A 15749-nucleotide genomic window follows, 5' to 3' on the forward strand; every position below is an offset into this window, starting at 1 on the left:
GCAGCTAATATTATTAGTAGTGTAGTAGGAGAGTGGTAGTTCGTTCTGATTATCCCAACACCGACATAATCTACTACTAAGGGTAAAAAAAAGTAAAATCATAGATAACAACAGGCATTAAAATGAAGAGACATTAGAAAGGTCTGGCGTCAAGAAAGCTCAGGCAAAGCAGTTCAAATTCCAGAGTAAAAGGTTCTGGATGCTCCTTGTTCAGGATCAGCAGATCTTTTTCTTAACTTCTCTCAACTACACCTACAGAAACCCACAGCAGGATTATATGGGTACAATCAAGGGCTTTTTTGGCCCGTTGGTGTTCGCAAGTGTGGCAGATGGAATCCAGTCCGACTGTCAGAGCTCGTGGGGCTGAAAGCAGGAATAACAAGCTAGTTACACCTACACACATTTAGGTGTGAAACTGGAGACAACTGAAACCTCCACAGCACCACTTTTATATAACTTGAAATTCTTACATATTTAAACAGTGAATTTGCCGCTCCTGTTCAGAAGAGCAGTTAACAGATGAGTTTGGTGGTATGAGATCCTTCTTATTGTTTCCGAAGACAGAGGATATTCCCCACTGGTGAGCAGTACTGCATATAAATGATGCCCCATAACAAAGGATAATTATTTTATTTCTTTTTTTAAAAAGTAAAACCAGATGTCAAATATATAATGTTCTGTTAGGAAGAAAGGGTTTGCAAATACAAAGGGAAATTAAAATTTCCCATGGAGGAACACAGTAGCACATCAATTCATTTGTTCGTGAAAAAATGGAAGGAAGAAACTAGAGGTCTAATCCTGAGGTAAGCGGGCCAGATTTCCATGTGCTGCAGGTCATGTTCAGCAGACTAAAGGCTGTAGCTCCTTTGCTTAGTATTTATTAAATAAGCTTTATGCTTATTTAGTATTCATTCATGTTTCACCGAAAACACAGGAAGAGGTTTGTGAGTTGAAGCAGCTGATACATTTTCTTTTACCGAGTTGCCAAGACAGAGTGGGCATATGCCACCCGGTGTAGCCCAAGTAGCACAAAGACCAGAGGGATGCAAGAAGCAACTTCAAGCCTTTCATCCCTCTCTCCCAAGGCTATTCAGTGTGCTCCTCAGGCAGTCTGGAGAATTTAAAACCTACTTACAAGACTCCCAAAATCTGCATACCTAAGGTGGCAAACCAACTGGTATACAATTAAAATGCTTAATTTCAGCCATTTCAAAGCAGTCACAAAAATAATTCCCTCTAAGACTACATAAAATGTATCTGAATTGCTGTTAATAATAATATTAACCAATGAATGATACACGATAGGCTAAATGCCTAAAAAGTAAACATTGCTGCTCATCAAGGAAATCAAAACCACTGGGAGATTGCTGCATGGGGAAGGAAACTCTGCAGCCTAGAACGTGGTAGGGCATGTGAGAAGATGCCAGCACTAAATGAAAGGAAAGAGGGAGAAAATAGGAAGTCCCTTGAAAGTAAACACTCAAGTGGCAAGCTAGTTTTGGATCATTACTGCAGGACCTCAAGCTGAAAGGAGCCTCTGCAGGAGACAGAAGTATTGCTGCTGATGTCACCGAAAGAGGAGTAAGCTGCTGACCTGCACATTTCCTCAATTAAAACATAAGCTTTTTTTGTCCATGATGTCATCATCTGTCTTATAAATGGATTCTTCAGGAATAGGTTGGCTGCATGCTTTGCATGCCTTTACAATGCATAATTTGATCCACCAGGGTCAGGGATAACTCAGCTCCCCGAGCCCTTTGCCACTCTGTGTGAATGGAGGCAAGCAAGCTTCAATCAACAAAGCTCGATCCTTTAGTATTTCTTCTACATATTTATTGTGCCACAGGTTTTTACTAGGAGCTTATGGACTTGGAATCATATCACAAGGATAATTTTCTGTCAATAATGGAAAAGAGGTATTTGCTTTACGGAGAAAAGCTCTGAATACTTGATTGGACCCACCCTGTGATGGGCTGTGGGATACACCATATGTTTCTGTGCAGACAGGGGTCACAAGCTCCAAGAACCTTTTAGGGGGAGGCATCTATGGTCAAAAACCAGATCTGAAAGCTAGGCATTGCGACCACTGTTGACAGAGACAGACGGTGACATCTAGAATGATGTGATCCACATTAGCAGCTCGCCAGGTGGGATGATCAGTTATAACACTGACATACATCCCAGCAGGGAAATGCAATTAGGCTACCTCTGCAGTCATTCGCAGAGAACTCTCTGACAATCCCACATAAGACATCACGTGCAGCTAATGCTCGGTACATGCCAATGCTTGGCTGAATGCCCTCATCTCCATCACTCTGCAGAATGATTAGGTTCTCAGAATTTCTTCTTGTTTGGGCTTTGCCCTCACAAGAAATGGATTTCTGACTAAACACGGGATTAAGTCCGCAACACTGAAGGCCATCTGGAAGATCACAGAGTGAAAATCTCTCTAAAAGATATTTCAAGCGCAATTAAAATTTCTTTTCTTAGTAGCCATTCTCCCATTTGAAAACGGTGTGAGGAAATAGAGGCTTGCTTCCCTTCCAACCCAAGGGACTCCAGTCTCCTTGGAAGTTGCAAGGAGAACCAATGCAGGTTGTTAAAAGAACCTTTTATCTTTAGCCAGGGTGGAATCAGAGCTCCCCGAGTAACAAAGTGGTTGGACTACGCAGAGTAGTCTCTTTCTCACAGATGGTTAAAGAGTCCCCATTCCCAATGACATAATGAACTACTTCAGCTGCTGTTTGTCCTGTGACTGGCAAGCAGGTCAGATGTCCTTCCCCGAACACTGACCTTTTGCGAGATCAAACTGAGGACTTTTTGATCCAGACATCATCCTGAGTTGTTGATTACACATTTCCTTTGTCACTCTGCTTGCTGGTTTACGCTCACTACACTTATGTTATAAATTATAGTAAAATTACATTACTTGATTTATTAGCTTTCTATTACTTTTATTGCTTCAAGAAGGTATTCAAGTTCCTGTCTATATGCTATCACCAGTGCACCCTCTGAGCGGTGTAGGCTGTGGTCACCCCCATGCACCTCTGGAGTACTGGTTGCAACACTGTGACCTCCAGTAGGCTGATACTCCTGTAAGTAAAGCTCCCCATGCTCTGAACAGTGCTGTATCTCAGATGCTCTCCCACCGGATTACACTGCCATCTACTGTGATAATCAGACGTCTAAGAGACAGGTAGAAATAACTGAATTTTCACAGGTTCTGTCCACCATCTGAGAACCAATAAAAACCTGAACGGCAGTGTTTCAAACTGGTATTAGACTGTGCCACATGCAAAAACTACTCTTCACATCAAACTCTTCGAGGTGTTACAGACATGCTAAAACATGCCTCCTAATCCACGCTTTCATGGTTTTTGCCTCTCCAAACATTTGTTTCAGCAGACTGGAGATTTCTTTGCTTTGGGTTTATTTTCTACTACTGTCTTACCTGGTTTCTCCCATACAGGAAAGGGAGAAATTACATTATCTGTAATGTATTTTTATACCTGGACCAACTCCCACGATAAGGGAAGGAAGCTTAAAGTGGTGATAGGAAAAAAAAACCAAACCAAAACCACCAACAAAACCACAAAAACCAGCCTCTGCATAATTCTAGGAATGCCAGAATGAATGAAACCTAGGTTCCAGTGAATAAAGGGAGTTATCTTACGCTGTCTAATACACCCTTGATTCTATATCAAGCTCTTCCCACAGCTCGGAAGCTCCCAGTGCAGATTCTCCTATTTTCAATACAGGCAGAATTCACAGTGCAGCTTTGCTCTGAGCAGACTCTCAGCCTTCCCTTTTCACAGAACTTGCCAGAACTTCATATCATAAAAACTTCTACTTCTGTCACACATCAGTTAAAATGGAAAAGCAATTACACAGAACAGGGTAAGAGAACACAGTGAAAGCTTCTATTTAAAGGAGTGCTGAGTTTGTGCATTAAGAACGCTCCAGGCTCCAACTGCTTCTGTGCTGCTACCAGCCACGCTCCCAGCCTGGTTCCTACCTCCAGCACTCCTATTTACAATGAGGCAGGTGGTGCCGAGCACTCTTAACATTCAAAGAAGGCCAGAACAATTAGCAAAACACTGAAATTGGGTAAAGCTAATACCTTGTAACATGGGAGTTTTACAGAATCAAGACAAAGGTCAGACAAAAATCCTTACCTGTAACTATGCCATAATTTGGAGGTTCAATGACAGCTCCGTAGAACTGAATGATGTTTTTGTGACTGAGCACGCTGAGTATTTCTGCCTGTTGAAAACAAACAAACAAACAAGTTAGACAATTAAAAATGGGGCATTTACTATGATAGTTTATTTTATACCCAAGCAGGTATACATATATATATAACAAACACATACACACACACGTATCTAGGAAAGACTGTACACAAATGCTTGGCATTTGAAAACCTCATGAGAGAGTTTGGCAGATGAATGCTTCATATGTTTGGGGGAGAAAAAAAAAAATTTCAGACTATTCTTTCAGGCCAAAGCACAGATGTAGAAGCTAAGTCTTTGGAAAACTTAGTTCAAAGAAAGATCTGGGATTTTTGGCACAGATGTGGCAGTCCTATCCAGAATTTGTGTTTATGCACAAAGTACTATGGGTTCAGCGAGTCCAGTGCTTCAGGCTGTTAGAGCATACCATGCACACACAGCTCCGTCCAATGTTTACTGGAAACATGGAGTTTCCAGGCATGCGCTGTAGACTCTGATTGAATACGCACAGCAAGCATGCTTGAGATTGCCAAACAGCCAGCAGTGCAGTTGAAACTGCTCCTCAGAGCAGGCTGCAGATGTTTGGAAATTCTGGATAAATATACAAAACCTTCAAATTCCACTTGAACAATGCTTCTAGGTTTGAGAAAAAGACTGTGACAGAATGAGAACGTATCCACAGAAATGAAGACACATAGTCCCTGTGGTTTTTGAGAGAAAAGAAGGTCAGATGTCTCCTTCAAGGTCTCAACAGTTTCGCCTCTATAGTATATTAAAATAAATACTCAAGAGATTTTAGACACATGTTTTTACACAAATATACATATTATGCAAATACAGATATATACTATTATATATTTTCCTATACAGCAATGCATTACTTTAAGACTTTGAGATTATGTTAACTCCATACCAATCAAGAGCATCTAACAAGAACAAAATCACAATTAATTCCTCAGAACTTATCAAAAGTATCTGATCTGACAGATCCCTTCTCGGATCCCTTGACTGGCTGTGGGAGTGTTGCTGTGTACCTGCAGGTGAGTCTTCCCACATCTGCGTATAGTTGCCAATTAAGTCATTTTGTGGCCTTGTAGATTCACTGAAAACAGGAAGACTATAGCAGATTTGATGCAGAAAACCATGGTACATCAGCTAGTGCTACTGTAATAAATGTATAGACATAGCACAACAGCATTTTTTTGGCCTATGTTTTATAGCTGGTACCATGATACATGTGCATAACTGCACGATTACAGATAAAGGCGTCAGATGGCTCAATTTTTTGCTGCTGTTGTTTAAAGTCTTTTCTGAGTAACTTCAACACAGTGTTGAATTAAGACCTTTATCTTTAGGTAATGCACCGACATTTACACATATTCAATTAAATCTTAACTATAGCTTTGAACTTAACTTGGGTTGCACTAGTTCTTCATGCTGCTTAGCCTGCTCAGCAAGGGAAACAGTGTTACCGTGAAGTGAGTCATCTTATTTCACAACACCAGAAAAGTAATTTTTTTAAATGTATGCTGTTTTCAACAAATCGTACTGCAGACTGACTCACCTACAAGTCCACAAAATAATTTAATTGGCAGCTATCTAAGCAAATGTGGGAAGACTCACCTGCAGGTAAACAGCAACACTCCTACAGCAAGTCAAGGGATCTGTCAGATCAGCAAGGGATCTGTCGGCAGAAGGAGCTCTGCCCTCCAGCTGCAGCCTCACCAGCCTCCCAAGGCAGTGGACTCCAGCAGCAGCAGCATTGCCCATTTCACAAGCTGTACCTCCAACCTCCTTCAGTAGGCTGGAGGATGCAGATGACAGCCTAGTCATTCAAAACTCCATCTCCACGGACTAGCAAATGTAAGATCCCTATACTTCAAAAACTTTTGCATTATGTCTTTATCTTCTTTAGGAAATATTACATTGGGGAATGTCCTCTAATTCCTACCAGCATTACTGCCAGATAACCAGGAGACCCAATACTCCTTGACTGCCTACCTGAATACTGTTAGAAATGAGACAGGAATACCAGGCCACAAACAACATTAGACAAACTATCTAGACCATCTTTTCTTGAACACCTTGGTCAAGAGGAGCAGAATAAAACTATTTTCTTGTACAGTACTTAAAAATCCATGTCTTCAAAGCACTGTGCTTTGAAGTGCTTTGAAGTTTACAATACATGTACCTCAACAGGTCATTAGAACTAAATTGACTGGCCTCACATTTAACTTTCCCATGGCATAATGTATTTAGGTCCTGACTACAGAAGTAGTACTAGATTAATCTTTTTAGAGAATGATTAAAAAAGCCACATGATGAACACATCCAAGTGCCATAGCTCCCTATTCCACCACAGCGATGTGCAGAACCCAGTGACTGTCCTCCATCTCACACAAGATACTGCTGGATCCAGTAAAAGCCCACCAGAGTCACTGGACAACAGGAGGGGCTGCACTGCAGCCACACCACCAGCAAAACCCAGGCCTACCAATAACCTACCATGAAATGGACAAGCAGCAAGATAGGAGCACCGGGCCAAGAGGATGAGTCCTTCGCTGCCACAGGCATAGTGACACACAGTGCTTTTATTATTTGGAGATTCAAAAATAATTATTTTCTAAGATTATCTTCTTTACAGTATATTATACACTAAGATCACATTCCAGGAGTATGAAGAAATGCTATGTCGACCGTGGCTAATACTATCATCTTCACATTGATGTTCATACTCTAAACTGGGATTTAACAGACACCAAAGCAAGCTTCCATTTAAGAATAAGGAAAGGCACCTACTAATTGCCCACAGATATCCCAAATTAAGAACTGGGGGGAAAAAATTGCCAGGTCTTTCTAAGGACCATTACTTCTGAAAGAAATCCTTTCTAAACACTTTTAATCACTCTGCTGTTGTTAGCACTAGCGATTCTAGACTATTCCTTTCATGTTTTGCTCTTTTCAGTTGCTGTAGATCAGCTGTGAACTCTATTAGCCAATTTAAAGACACTTATTCCTTACAGTGAGAACCAGATGCAAGTCAATCCACATCTCTGAAGCTTTTGTACTTTTTTTGACAAGGTGGTACCATATTTCAATGAAAGACTGACTTTCAGATAGCAAATTACAAAGTGGTGGTTAAAGACCAGTATTTCAAAGGTCTCTTAGGCACTTACAAGAAAATTTAGAATCACCTTTAAGCATCACACTCATACGTAAATCCAAAATGCCTAAATGCTTGTAAGAAAATCCTGCCATGCACCTGTCTGCCTAAAGGCCACTGAAGAAGCCAGCCCTCACTGGCTTGGGCATGACACATTCGCTTCCCCCAGTAAAGCTGCTATCTATCTTACACAACTTAAATGAGCATCAATTTCCTTCCTAAAGCCACGGTGATGACAAATAACAAGTCTTCAGTTATTTCATTATATTACTTTTCTGTGTGAAAGACAGGTTTGTTTTTTCTTTAATTTTTTTTTTAAATGTTGGATCAAAGCAGAACTAGAAGGAGCTCAGCTGAAGGAAAGGCACAACCCAAACACGTAAATACAAACTCCTTAAACATAACATACAGACCCAGTCAGACACACAAGGTGACTGCAGTGGAGTTGAATATTACACTTAGTCCCATGATAAGCTTAGTCACAGCCTGGTACTGATCATCAAACCACGCTAAAACTGTTCACCCTGTACTTACAACACAGGTATGGGTGAAATTATGTCCCTCTCTTGAGTCCTGCTGAAGGGAATTACAGACTAGATGCCATTTCTTGAAGGCAAAGAGATTCAGAAGTCTAAACAAACCTAATCCACTGTTTATGTAATTCAACCACTATCATGAAATCCAAGGTCAGAGCAAATTACACTAAAAACATTTTGATTTAATTCTCACTTACTGACTCCTGTAGCATTACTGTAAATCAAACCCAATTCATAAGACAACTACAGTATAAGACTTAGGAACTCAGGTAATCCCTCAGCGTACAAACTAATTGTGTCCTGTGAACCATGGTCCAGATCACAGTGCTTAACGGCTAATTTATTTTTATGCCTGTTTAATCTCTGCTTATTGACATATGTGAAAATGTCAATTACATCTTCTACAACCGACATCACCCTACAGCTGCCTCTAGACCTGCTAGTATGGCTCTTAACATTCTAGTACAAACAACTATGCATGAATACTCATATCCTCAGTATTTTCAGCAGGTAAAAACAGGGTCCTCCTCTAAGCCTTGTCTGTGTTCAGCAGTTGCTGAACAGAAACCACCAACACAGATTTTGAGTGTGGCCAGCAGCAGACGAGGGGACAAAGCAAGCTACCTGGACAGTGTGGTCTCATTATGAGCAGCACAAGCCTCAGCTCACTGGGATGACAAGTCCTAGCTTGCTTTTGCTCTGTCCAGTGCCAGTGCAGCAAGAGCAGCAAACGCAGCTTAGCTCTGATGAGATCTTCAAGGTCAGCGCTGACTGCAGATGTGGGCAATGGCCACCTGATGCTGAGCTGGCATTACTCGGGAACACAGACAAGGCCCTATCGTCAGATCTTTAATTGCAGTGGCAAAGGATGTGGACAGAGGCACTTTGCGTACAGCTGTGTTGTTGCCTGCCAGCTACTCATACCAGCCGCAGCTGTTCTTGTTAGAGCTCCCTATCCCACAGCAGCTAAAGTTAGCAAAGACCAAACAACTCAGCATATTTTAGTTACTCTGGTCCTCCTTGGAAATACATTAGAAAGTTGCTGCACTCACACTTGTAGTCAAGAGAAGTGATCAAGGGTTTGGGCTAGCAGCCTACTCCAGCAGCACAGCTGGATCTGCAAAAGAACATCTGTCCACAGAGTTTTTTCAGTATCAAAAGACTTTTTTGCGTGGGTCCAGGCAAACTGGGCCCACAGCAACTTAATCACCATTTCTTCCAGGTCCCTTTGGAGCCACTGGCCGGAGAGGACAAAGTATGGCCGTCCTTCCACCCTGGTCTGAGCACGCTGGTTTAGGATTAACACGGGAAATAGCTGCAGCCCCTTGTGAGACCATCAGGTCAGCCAGCAGCCAACCAACTCTCCTGTTAATAAATCAGTTAATTGCACAGCAAGAGGCACCTTCACTCCATGCAAAATTACAGGGTTAGACATGGTTAGCTACTTAAGGAATCTGATTAATACAACTTCCTTAACTGCCTTCTAATATTTATTATTACATAGTGCAATAGTTTGGTTATTTACTTTTCCAAAGAAATGTTTGCCATGTTTATTAAGGAGATATTTAGACACACTTAAGGCAGCTTTGAAAAGATATTTTTTCCTAAGTCTTGCAGCATTTTAAAGGCTTTGACCTTTGTCATGTTCTTGGGAGAGTTGGAACTTAGCTACTCTCAGGGGGTTTTACAGTCTAATAAAAGCGCAGCTGGAAGAGGCCAGCTGATGTTTTATTAAAATCATTCTATTTACTGAGAACCACATACAGAAAGATATAGAATGCTAACACAAATCAATCCCAAACCTTTATTTCCAGATTCCTGCTCAAAAATACATTCAGTCTGTGTCCATTTCCAGTGCCTCAGGAGTACTCTCCTGTAAATTCACTGATGTCTAATAAGGGATGATGTCTCTTATAACACACTAGTTTCTCTAGGTAAATGAGCCCCAAACATCATTTTACAGATGCAGTATTAAGACAATCAGCATCTAAAGCTACAGTTCAGCTACAAAACACTAGTAAAATATGCATCTTAGAATCCTACAGGCTTATGATTTTTTTTTAAAATGTAATGCTGACAAATCATTGAGCCAAAAAAATTGCATACCTTTTCACAAGATATTTACATGTTTTACATGCTTTAACATAAATATTATACAGCCTCACGATGATTCTTTTTAAATCACGCTAAGGTTTTGATCGAAGCCAGAAATGACCCACAGCAGATAATTTTTACTACTTCATTGTTTTTTTCCTTTCGAAAGTTAAACTGAATACAATTCTTAATGAGCAGGATGTAGAAATAGTTTATGTCATTTAGCTCTTTCTGGGTTATTATCATGCCATAGTCTTAGACAACTAACGTTCTATCATTGCTAACAAATGTTCCTCTCAATATGCAACAAATAAAGGGATACGTAAAGAATTTTAGAAATATAAAACTACTAAGAAGAATTTTACAGCAGCGATGTTATGCAATTATTACAGTTTTTAACATTAAAAAGAAAATCAAGCAGATACAAAATAAAAATTTAGGACTTTGCCTATTGTTTTGTCTGTTCTCATACATTTTTCTAAGAAAAAAAATAGATGAAGGTTTTGTGCTTTGGGGTCCCCAAGAAGAAAGCTATTAATAAGCAAAGCACACTGATTACCCAGTTCAGAGAATGTTTGTTAAACCTATTAAACTGTCTTTGATATTAACAAAGCAAGAGGAAAACCACATGACCATGGCAAAGCCAAAGAATCCTCAGTGAGATTTTCTTAACTGCAAATAAGCAGAGTTACTACATGCTTTGATGAGTGCTCTAGGCACCCTCCCAGCACAAATGCACTGCCACCCCTTTCAAAAGGCAGTCATAGTTCTTAAAACTATGGCTGCATATCACTTAAAGCTGTGTGGGTTTGGAGTTCTTTTTTAGTATTCATTTAGAGGATCACATATCCGAAATAAAAGCTATTTTCTATAGCCCATTAACAAGTTAAAACTCTGGCAGCATTTGTTATGTCTTAGAAGATAGCCATATGTTCAGTGTTATAGGGATATTATTTCACAAACCACACAGAAAAGAAGGGTTAAATTACATTCTCAGATTGATGCCACCAGCAATTCTGTAAAGAACAGAATTAAATTCTCCTAAGTACATCTACAATGACATACAAAACATGTATTTAAAAGCATTTTGATTGAGCAAATGTTTCAAAGCATCAAATTTGCATCCAAAATTATGTCCTACACTGTTACAAGTCCCAGAGATTAAAAGTGGAAATATGAAGGAAACTAATAAATTCTCATTGCTATATAATCATCTTATTATTTTAAATCCATTGTTTTATATCACCACACAATTCTCATTTTTGGAAATACTGTGGTAGAAACAGACACTTTAAATACCTTGACTTTTAGGTTGAAATCCTCAAGAAAGGAAAAAAAAAAAAAAAAATGCACATTACCAAGATACCTCAATTCTGTTAAACTGTCATAACATACCGCGCTGAAGGAATATGGACATAAATTTATTATGTGCTGTTACAGGTTCACCCCATCTTATGTAATTTACTTTAAAATATTTCATTTGCACTATGCAGTAGCAAATGTGTATGAGCATTTTTGGAGGTAAGGAACACCGTAGGACATGTTAGTAGTAAAATATATTGGATATCGACCATTTGAAAAGAAAACTGAATTTTATAATCTCCTATAACTTTTTATAGCAATCTTTGCACATAACTTGGCAGTTTTAAGGATAATTTGAAGGCTATGGAATTAGGAGTACTCTCTTGCAAATTCAGAACATCCCTGTCAAAACACTGCAAAGGCTTGCTCAGCTCATGGAAAGCAGGTTGGTCCCTCCAAAAACCACAGGGAGATCTCTCCTTGTGATGTGGCAGCAGACCTCCTGCCTTACGCAGAAGGAGGGAGTTAGATCAAGCTAACTGGCTCGATCCTGCCACTGATGTACATCAGCCAAGTACAATAACCACATGGAGCCCACCCAGCAGTAACCGAGCAACTGCAGGATCATGGTGCTGGTCTTCCTCATGATGGGGGTTAAAAACTTGCTATCGATGAGAGAAGAGGCTGTTAACAGAAGCTGCAGCATTTAGGGTAAAACTAAGCAAGGGCACTTTCTGCAGAAAATCCTTACAGAAGGTTTAATAAGCTTGAAAATGACATTTTGAGTTACAACTACACTGCCATTTACCAGAAAGAAAAAAAAAAAGGCACAAAGATCATGGACAAATAACTCATTTTCACACAGATTTCAACTAGAAATCCACAATGCCCAAACATATCCCACAGGAGTGTTACATTTTGCAGCATACAGCTTGAGATTGTACCAGCATTTAATATTAAGGTACCTGATAAAGGGAGATCTGCCAAGAATAAGAAGTCATTTGGATTTCACTAGTGTTATTCACAGTTAGTAAAACCCTTCAAAACATGCATAAACTATGTATTTGTAATGGTGTAAGAGTTTAGAAATGAGCAACATCCTGCAATGTTATAAATATTTCATTCAGGCAGATTTAGCACAAGAAGCTGCCTCCAGCTGCAAAGCAATACCAGCAATTGAATAGAAACAATAGATGAGTGGACTAAACAGCAGGTTTGAAATACCTGAGCTCCCATTGAGCAGTTTATTTTCAGCAATCATCATTTCTCTTCTCAGTGTTGGGAAATTTTCCCATTTACTCACAACTGTTTTGAACACAAACCTGCTTTGACTACAGAGTACACCAACAAAACCCATGACACCTCTAAAATACAAGGAAATAACAAAACGTGAAACTTTCTGACTCCCTGCTCACTCCACAGGTGAGCAGATATCATGGCTAATATGCAACACCTGAATCTTTCCAGACTCAACAAATGGAAAAATATCCAAGGAAATTATTTCTGAGATCAAAGTCACTATGTGTCTCATGAGTGCCTGTTGGAAAGACATTCTGGTATGACAGTGATGAGCAAAACCAATTCCCTCTCAATGAGTCTCTTGCAGTGCTTAGGAGCAACAGAAGAGAAAATAATGTCAAAGAAATGGTATCTGGAGAAAGGCCGTGTCCATACATATGCAGCTAGAGCAGTGATTTTTCTGAGGTCTGCAGAGTATTAGTAAGGAACCCGGATAAGATAACTTAGAAGAACAAGTCGAATCTCATTATACAGTGGCTTTTCCTGAACAATTAGCACAGACTCCAACAGAGACAGCAGCAGCTATACTCATGGATCCTGATCCACTCCTCTAGAGCAGCTGTGATCTTTCCACTAAAGTATTTTCTCAAACTTGATCATGAAAACTGTAATTTAACCAAGGAAAAAAAGTCATCATGTTCTTGATGAGCACTCACTTTAAGCCTGTCTCAGAGTAGATAAAGCCAACCTACTGTAGCTAATGATAGGGACAGCACTTGATGGGGATCCCTCTTGTTGGAATCCCAGTGATTGTTATAATTCCAGAAAACGTTCCTCAACCAGACAGGCTGAGCCCACCCTCACGAAAAAAGCCCATCACAAGATGTGTTACCTCCCTGTTATATGTTAACAGCAACTGCTGGGGAACCATGTGGGGTTTTGCTTTCCACACGGGCTATCAGAGCTCTGTAGAAGGCTCTCCCCAGTTATTACTCAAAAATGACCTGCCCCTGCAGAAAAGCAAAGAATCACTCCCTACCCAGAGACCACCTACTTTAAAAAGACACAAAACTTTCAGCACAGAAATTCCGGCTGTGACCAGCAGGCATAAAAGAAAGGAGAGAAAATAGTTGCCAACTACAGACGTTCTTCTGCTGAAGTGTCTGAGAGTCCTCCACAGACGAGAAGCATTTTTAATGCCACATTTACCTATGCCATAGCACAAGCTCACAAAATCCGGGGTTTTCAAGAAAATGAGTTGTCACCATAATTGAATCTCTGACTGCTATGCATTATCTGAATGCATTATCTGAATGACGCACATCATGGTTTCATGTGCAACTGTCCAAATAATCCACCATGAATCATGGTGAAGTCTTTACCAGGAATCTGCTTCCAGTTTTGGTTTTACCATGTATTAGTGACAGATCACCTTCCTTCCTGAATCCAGAGCAGCAAGCTGTCTCTGTGACTTACCAAGTATTCTTTCTCTTTCCCATGACTTAAGCAGCAAGCATCCTTCCCCCGGTTATAGCCAGATCTCCTTTTCACCTTGCTGAGATTGGCAAGAACATAAGCAAGAACAGTCTCTGGGAACACAGGACTCCCAACTCCACCAAAATCTGACTTGTACCTTCTCCAGCTAAGTATGACTGCCCTTCAGCCAGGCCCATGCCATCAAGTAATAGTCAGAACAACAGACTTCACAGCAGCTCTCTGGCAATGTCCACACTACCACCTAGACCGCTATGGATCAGAGTCTCCATTCCCAACAAAACTGAAGGTTCAGGACATAAATTCCTTACCTGCTTTTCAGAAAAGTTACTCTTCTTTGTCTAAGATTGAAAATTGTGTTTTACTTAGAAGCTAGGCTCAAATGCTACCCATACTGGGTAGCGATGGTCAAAAAATGAAACTAGACAAACCTCCTGAAATTTCAAGCTCTTACCTTTATGCAAAGTAGATCCACTGTTTATTTTTTCTTGGGATTCTTCAGGCTACCTTCAAGGTAGCTCAATCTTTTTCCATTAAGACTAAAAAATTTCAAATAAAACAATGCCTAAGATAAAAACCTTAGAGGAAAACTAGCAATATTTAAAAATTGGTTTTAGTGTCATAAAACCACATTTATTAGTATTACTGTACTATATATTTCTGACACGTAACTTCAGCTTTTCCCTTACTTCTCTTTGATTAATTTCTTGTACACAGAACTTCTTATCTTATCTAGACTTCTTTATAGCTATCTGCTTACATAGATATGTCAATAACAACTATTTCATTTCTAATCCTTGTTATAAAAAAATTGTTCTCAGAAAAGAAAACCTTTTTTTTAAGTTATGTTGACATGCTATCTATATAAGAATACAAGTGGTCAGTCTCAAAATAAATTGTTTAAAAAGGCAATAACTTGAATACCGGTATCCCTGAACTCTGTAGAAAGTGGAAATCTAGAAGAACCTATCTAGAAGAGTGACAGAGACTAATTACAGGATGACCTGGTATCCTATGAAGGCAGTGGCTTTGAGTTTCATGAACAGCAGACTTACAAGGAGCAGAGAACTCGCACAGTTTTTGTACCACCACAGGATACCAAATTAAGCCAAAAGTCTGACTTTCTCATTGCTCTTCTCCAATCAAACAGCAATATCCCGAGCCAGTTCCTTCCCCAAAGTTATGACAGAACAACCAGAGGTACCGTAACCTTTACCCATGTCTGTGCCGCAACTTTGGCTCTGCAGTTTGAACCCACCTGAAAGAGCAAAACTGAGTAACGAGCCAAACTGAGAACACAAAGCCTGAGATCTGCTCCAACTCCTTTGTGATGGTTTGGTGAACAAAGCACATGCAAGCCAGGAGCATTTCCTCTAAGGAGAGTTGGAAATGTGGAAAAATCACAGCATCACGCATGCCATTAATTCTCATTCTCCAATGCATACAAAATGTTACTGCAAACTGCCCTAACTCACACACAGGAACAGACCAAAATTTCTAAAAGAATACAGATGTAGGAAAAAATGATAAATAGAAGACAGTTGAATGCAAAAATAACAATACTGCAATAATACTCCACAATGTGACCACAGTACATTTTAAGATAAACATGTAAAGGGAAAGAACATCTTGCAACCACGTTCAGCTTTGGCATTTCTCCATTTGTGAGTTTCTACTTCTACACCAGTA

General features: G+C 39.9%; 1 protein-coding gene across 2 annotated transcripts in view; it reads right to left on the reverse strand.

Moving 5' to 3' along the window:
• The window catches only part of MAP3K20 (mitogen-activated protein kinase kinase kinase 20), a 96532-nt gene that overhangs the window by 60387 nt on the left and 20396 nt on the right, over positions 1 to 15749 (reverse strand). For both annotated transcript variants that reach the window (XM_076342595.1, XM_076342596.1), the window contains exon 3: positions 4176 to 4263. In XM_076342595.1, coding sequence (XP_076198710.1) covers positions 4176 to 4263 — 88 coding nt within the window. The remainder of the gene's footprint in view (positions 1 to 4175; positions 4264 to 15749) is intronic.

This window comes from Aptenodytes patagonicus, chromosome 6, assembly GCF_965638725.1.
Source record: "Aptenodytes patagonicus chromosome 6, bAptPat1.pri.cur, whole genome shotgun sequence".
Taxonomy (NCBI): Eukaryota; Metazoa; Chordata; class Aves; order Sphenisciformes; family Spheniscidae; genus Aptenodytes; species Aptenodytes patagonicus.